At 40.7% G+C, this 7500-nt stretch overlaps 1 protein-coding gene across 7 annotated transcripts in view; it reads right to left on the bottom strand.

Moving 5' to 3' along the window:
* The window catches only part of LOC125046219 (ras-associated and pleckstrin homology domains-containing protein 1-like), a 164076-nt gene that overhangs the window by 27542 nt on the left and 129034 nt on the right, over window positions 1-7500 (bottom strand). For all 7 annotated transcript variants that reach the window (XM_047643942.1, XM_047643945.1, XM_047643944.1 and 4 more), the window contains exon 3: window positions 4337-4618. In XM_047643942.1, coding sequence (XP_047499898.1) covers window positions 4337-4588 — 252 coding nt within the window. In that variant the 5' untranslated portion in view covers window positions 4589-4618. The remainder of the gene's footprint in view (window positions 1-4336; window positions 4619-7500) is intronic.

Below are 7500 nucleotides of genomic sequence, written 5' to 3'. Positions count from 1 at the left end.
CACGTCTGTTGAAGGAGAAGAGAAAAAGGGAAGAGGAGAGGGAGAGAGGGGAGAGAGAGGGGGGGAGAGGGAGAGAAAGGGAGGGAGAGCGAAGGAGAGAGGGAGAGGGAGAGAGGGGGGAGGGTGTGAGAGGGAGAGAGGGGGGAGGGAGTGAGAGGGAGAGAGGAGGGAGGGAGTGAGAGGGGAGAGAGTAAGAGAGAGAGAGAGAGAGAGAGAGAGAGAGAGAGAGAGAGAGAGAGAGAGAGAGGGAGGGAGGGAGGGAGGGAGGGAGGGAGGGAGGGAGGGAGGGAGGGAGGGAGGGAGGGAGGGGGAGGGGGAAAGGGAGAGGGAAAGTGAGAGGGTGAGAGAGAGAGAGAGAGAGAGAGAGAGAGAGAGAGAGAGAGAGAGAGAGAGAGAGAGAGAGAGAGAGAGAATGAAAAATAGCTTTGGTGCATTTTTCATTTTATGTCCGTTTCTTATAACCAGGAAGTCGTGCCGGCTTGATGGTGAGAGAGATAGTGACATTGATAACGTGATTAGGAAAAAAAAATTCAGTTATTTCATAATGGCGGCTAACAAAGGGACAAGTTACGACGCTAAAGAGTTACGACGATCGTAATGTTGGCCGTAAATGCTTCCAAATACAAGGATGGTGAACGAAGACGACGACGGGGAAACATATAATGAATTTAGTGACTGCGTGGGCGGTGCGGGCGTTCTTTAAGAATAGAATATTGCACATGAAGAATGGGTATTTGCCTCGTCACTGTAATTAACTTAACTGGAAATCAAAACAAGACAAAAAAAAAAAAAAAAAAAAAAAAAAATAGGTTGTCGCCCCCTCGCTATTCCCAAAATAAATTCCCAAAATTGCGTTTCAAGAACGATAATGGAGGCGAAAAAAAAAAAAATCATTCCAGTCTTGGCTTAGAAACTAATACCGAGAAACCAATTTTATTTTGAGAACGGGACTGTAATAATACGGTAGAGAACCAAGCAAGACGGAAATGAAAACCTGTCTAATAACCATTTTGTAATTAGCGTGTTATTAGGAAAAAGAAGCAGACGGCGAAGAATGACAAAGATAACACCAATAATGACGATAAGAGCAAGAAGAATAACACAATAACAACTATAACGATAACAGTAACTCTAATACAATAATAGCAATAATGATGGCAAGAGTAAAGATGATTATAATAATAATTCCAATAATAATAATAATTCTAATGATGATGATAATAATATGAACAATAACAATAAGCAAGAAAGTGAAACCACTGACAGGCTTGGAAAGTAAGAAGAATGAATGGCAAAAAATAAGAAAAAAAAAACAACAACATCACAAAAGCGAAACCGTGGAAATAAGAATCAGAAGAATAAAGTTAAAATACAAAAAGTGTTTACATCACAGAAAACGGAGGACTCGAACCAGCGTGTAGTCCCGCCCCTCTCTTTTTTGCCTTTACAAAACTACAATAAACAAACACGTCACTTGTATAGACGCAGCTGAAATGAGTATCATTAAGTTCTCGTCCATTTCGAATGACACCCTTAATTTCTAATTGAATTACAATAACGAACAACCGTATCACCATTGGACAACCAATCACATAGGAAAAAAAAAATAAATAACAAGTCACAGTGAAATACAAGGGTTCATCACCTATTATTGGCGATGAACTTTAACACTCAGTCCATTATCTCTATCACGTCCGTCATCACAGGCAGTAAGTGATATATGATGCCCTTGAAGGTCAGGAAAAGGCATGGGAGTCTGTTAGGAAGGTACGAGACACTTTCGTTCTATCGAATTTGTGTTGTATGCTATATTTTTAATGGTTTAATGGTCAATTAAAGTAGTTGACATTTATTAGGCTGTATAAAATTGGTTAGAATATTCAATCATGTTTACAATGTTGAAATCTCACATGTAACGATTTTTTGTTTTGAGTTCCCGCTCTCTTTTCCCGTTTTCTTTCTTACGCCCCCTTATCATTCTCCCTTCTAATCCCAATCCACAATTACCACCCAATCACTCCCACCACCCAAAGGACCCCCCCCCCCCCCCGAGGCACCCTAGATCAGAGTCCCCCAGGCGTCGACGACCTTCCGGAAAGACGCCAAGCAGGACTCCAGCACCTCCTCCGCCTCCGCCTCCTCCGTATCTCGCGAGGCCGCTCCTCCCGCTCCGCTGCACGCTCAAATGACGGATAATACATCTCTTATATAAAATATATTCCTTCTGGCGTCTTCTTTTGTCCTTGAGGTGCCGCCAGCTGCCTGCGTCTCGTCTCTCCTTCATGTTTACAATCTTTTGGTCAAACTCGAGGCACTGCAGGATTTGCGCTTTCCTCTTGCAGGCTGCCTTCGCGCGAGCTGATTGATGCTTTACTCCGAAATTACATACATACTACGACATGCACGCACTAACACACACACACACACACACACACACACACACACACACACACACACACACACATACACACAACACCTGCACACGCGCGCACACACACACACACACACACACACACACACACACACACACACACACACACACACACACACATACACACAACACCTGCACACGCGCGCACACACACACACACACACACACACACACACACACACACATGCACACGCGCACACACACACACACACACACACACAAATGTGTATCTTTATATATATGTATATATACACACATATATATGTATATATATAAATATATGTACACATATATTTATGTATACATATAAATATATATATACATATAAATTATGTATATATATATACATATAAATATATATATATATATATATATATATATATATATATTTATATATATATATACATACAAATATATATGTATATATACGCATATATATATGTATATATATAAGTATATATATATACACATATATTTATGTATATATATAAATATATATATATATATACATATATATGTATGTATATATGTATATATATATATATATATATATATATATATATATATATATATATATATATATGTATATGTATATATATGCGCATGTGTGTGTATTGTGTATACATATTCATATATATACCCCCAACAGACAAACACGCACACATATATATACGTATATAGAGATGTAAACATTAATGTAAGTACCTATCTAAATAGCTATGTTCAAATAATTACATATAAGAATTTAGCCATCCACGTTTGGGCCTTACTGTATGCATATTCCATATAAATATCAACAAACACAATCATACCTAAACGCATATGCACATATACATAAAGGCACATCTCTACCTCTCTTTAATCTCTCTTTTTACCAGCCTGTCGCACAAAGGACGGCCTTGGATGAAGCTGTAAATGCTATGAAATTTACACCAATTTGGATGTGGTGTGAATCTGTGAGTTCCGAGGAGGAAGGGGACTTGATGGTGAGGAAATAATGCCACTAACAACGCGATGATGACGGTAATGATATAATGACCACGGCGATAGAGGGGATGGATTTGGTGAAAACCATATGATACTTGATACCATATGATACTATGATGATACATGCGTTTAGAACGTTAAAGTAGAGGAAACACTGGGAAAAACAAGATATTGGTTTAAAAATTACAATTTACATTACGTTTCGGAAGATTGTGATCAACCAAGTTAAAAAATGATCATCAAAGACCAGTACAGCCAATCAACACGGAGGTTCGCACCGATACACTCAGGTGACTTCAAAAGGTGTTGAGATAATGCCATAGTTTGGGTGATGTAAGCGAGCTGATGGGCTGTGACATCAAGCCCATTGAGTTTTGCAATTTAATACTATTTTTTCATCTCTAATTTCATCATCACTACTATTAATCCGTTTATCGATATCATCATAATTATCGGTTCTGTTACCATTATCATTACTATCGTCACTATCATTCTATTAATATAATCAATGTTGCAATTATTATTGTGATTATTATCACTCATCTTCAAAATCACCGTCGTCATTATTATGATTGACATGACAATTACAGGTTTATATGTAATTATTATAATTTTCCATTATGTTTCTCACTATAATTTCATAACTATTATTATAGGTTTCATCATTATCATGATTACACTATTTTATGATTTTTCACCAATTTATCGTTATTTTTATCAAACTACTATAATACCTACTATTATCGTCATCATCATCACCATATTACTATCACTATCATTAATATTACCAACAGCAACAATAATAATAATGGTGATCATGATAATAACAACAATAATACTAACAAAAACAAAAATAATTATAAAATAATAACAATACTACCACTACTACTGCTACTAAAAACAGCAATACTTCCTCACCCTCAGGCCCTGCATGTAGGCCTCGGAGCCGACCTCGACGTGGGAGATGAAGAAGCCGGTGCCGTGCTCCCGGCCGCCCCTCAGGCTGAACCCGTAGGACTCGCCCGGCCTCCTGATGAGCCTCACGAACCTCACTCGGCCGCCGCCCATGGTGGAGGCGGCCGAGGAGATGGAGGGCGCGTGGGTGGCGAAGGCGTGGCCGCGGGACGCCTCCAGGGGCTCGCCGATGCCCATGAGTCCTCCGTCGCGCATGTCGACTTGCACTTGTTTCGCTCAGAGCATCTGCGGGACGAGGAATAAGACGATTTGTTAATATGCGCGCTTTAGGCAAAATATGGAGAGTAAATACGCTGGAAACGATCTTTTATATAAAAAAAAAAAAAAAAAAAAAAAACAGAAACGAGGACGAAAGATATAGATGGGCAGTATGTAGTAAAAAGAGAGTAAAAAAAAAATGAGGAAAACGCCAGCCGAAAATGCTAATAAAACAACCGTGCCATGCCTGGTAAGCAGAATAACAGCCACAACCGCATTTCTAACGACAGCCGGCGGCGGGTTGGGTATGCAGGCACGCTCCCGCCGAATACATACCACGGAGCAATATGAACCATTAGCTGTCTTTGTACAGGAACCCCACCGACACATCTATCTTATATAACTTAACAAAACAGATCCGAGACCTCGAATAGCACATAATCATTGTACATATACCAACAATAATGAAAAGGAACAGAGGAAGTCAACCCAAAGGGAGAAAAAACATCAGAACACAGGTATTGCACGTCGCGTCTGGCAAGGGGCCAACCCGCCATACCCGTGCGTGTGACCAGCGGCGAGCATTGTGCGTCAGTTTCCAGGCGATTCGATTGGGGAAATATAAAACGGGGATGATAACCTTTGAAACGTAATGAAGAGTTATGGGAAAACTGGTTTAGGGACAGTCGGAAAGGAACCCAGACATCTGAGACAAAAAGAATGACGATACAAGTAGACGACAAGATGTGTATCTCTGAGCCAGACAGACATGTAAACAAACGTCAGCGAAATAAATTATTTATACATTGATATTACTGTGCTCATAGAATCCTCAGTAAACTTATCATTGTTATGCGAATTTAACCGCCATGAATAGAACTATGAGAACTAAGGCTCAGATCTATATAAAAAAAAATCAAATCGACCAGTCAGCAGAAAACAAATGAAGAACGCGCCATTTAAGAAGAGCGCAATTGACTTGCAAAGACATGAAATGGGCGTTGAATAAGGCGGCGCCCAAGGGAATATATATGGACATTGGGCATGAGGTAGAGGCTAGACTTGATGCCCTTCCATGCCCAAGAGATGAGGGGAGAATGGCAGGGGGGGTACGGAATAGGGGCAAAGGGTACGTGGTGACAGGGGCAGGGGCATGGGGTAAGGAGTAGTGACAGGGGCATGGGTAGAGGGTAAGGCGAAGAGGGTAAAGAAGCCAAGGTCACCAAGCAGGTCTCACCTCGTTTTAGGATTATTTTTGGACTCCGTCATGGCCGCGTCTTTAGCAGTTGGTCGTCCGGTAGAGAGGCTTTCGCGAAGGTTGCCAAGAGTCACTTTGCGAAAATTGTGATACTGGTGCAAATGGACTATGTGGCGAGTGCTAGGTGTTGATGGTTTATTTTTATTTGTTCATTTATTTGATTTATGGTCATTATTTCGATTTTTGTTTATTCGGTTTTTGTATTTTTTTTCTGTGATTGATTTTGTATTTTTTTCTGTGATTGATTTTGTATTTTTTTATATATCGTTTTCTACTATTTCTTATGACTTTCAACGATTCATCTATTCTTATTTTATTTTCTTCCTCGCCTCCGTCTGCCTTTCTGTCTCGTTCTCTCTCTCTCTGTCTCTCTCTCTCTCTGTTTTTTCGTTCTCTTCGTTTCGTCGTCTTCTCTTTCTCTCGTTATCTCTCTTTATCTCGTTATCTCCCATTCTCTCTCTCTCTCTCTCTCTCTCTCTCTCTCTCTCTCTCTCTCTCTCTCTCTCTCTCCCTTCCTCCCTCCTTCTTTCTCTCTCTCACTCTCTCCAGTGACTACTTATTTCTTTTCTTCTTCTCTCCTGTCCTTCCCACAGACGGCAGGCTTGAGGACCCGCACTGCACGCATGGGTGGTCACGGGAACTGCTGGCTGTTCCTCTGAGATGCCCTTCACAGTCCACCCCTTCATTCCATTCCGCTTTTTTTTATACTAATTACCTTCTAAACACCATGTATATACTTAGATGTATGTGTACTATGGATATTTGCATGGAGATTAGCATAAATTTTGGAGGAATATGTTTCTGCTGTATAACTTTTGGTTTCTTTTTCTTTAAAGGGCAGTACAGAATTCGTCCGTGTTCCAGAATATCTCAGTATCTTCCGTTCTTTTAGACAAACCGTAATCCATTCATACCGACTCAAGCAATAACTCACACAACGCTCACCGTCCCACGCAAAGTCCCGAGTGATTTCGACATGACTTTTTTTGTGCGCGCCCTTTCGCTGAGCCGAAGAGTCTCCGATTACCTGATGCCTTTTAGTTCCGTTCTGAACCATCTTAGGGGAAGGGTGGGGTGAGATGAAGGATGAGGGGAGAGGGAAGGGGAGAGGGAAGGTGAGGGGGAGGAGGGAAAAGGGCGTTGAGGGAAGGGGGTGAGGGGAGGGAGGAGGGTTGAGGGGAAGAAGGACGAGGGGTAGGGGGGTCAGGGGAGGAGTCGACAAGAGGAGTATGAGAAAAAGGGAGCGTTGAAGAGAGAAGAGGAAGAAAGACAAGAGCAGAAGACAGAGGGAAGAGTGGGAGGGAGGGGGTAAGGGGTATTTCTTGGGGGGAGGGGGGAGAGAACGAGGATGGGGCTGAGTCAGCCTCGAGCGGGTTTGGTGAGTTGAGATTTCATAAAAAAAAGAAGAGAGAGAACACTAATCGACTTACATAAAAGATAGAACTCAATAAAACCTTTTAAAAAAATCTCTCGTCCTAACCAATCATCCTTAAATTCCAAATCAACATCTCCTTTTAAAAGAGGACAACAACAACATGATATTACCATTAAAGAAAAAAAAAAAAAACACAGAAATGCAAAACCCAAATAATCTTACAAAAAAAAAAAAAAAAAAAAAACGAAAACAAGACAAAAGAGATAGAAAGAAAAA

Source organism: Penaeus chinensis, chromosome 38 (assembly GCF_019202785.1).
Source record: "Penaeus chinensis breed Huanghai No. 1 chromosome 38, ASM1920278v2, whole genome shotgun sequence".
Taxonomy (NCBI): domain Eukaryota; kingdom Metazoa; phylum Arthropoda; class Malacostraca; order Decapoda; family Penaeidae; genus Penaeus; species Penaeus chinensis.
The sequence above is the reverse complement of the archived record's forward strand: the minus strand, read 5'-3'. Positions and strand labels throughout refer to the sequence as shown.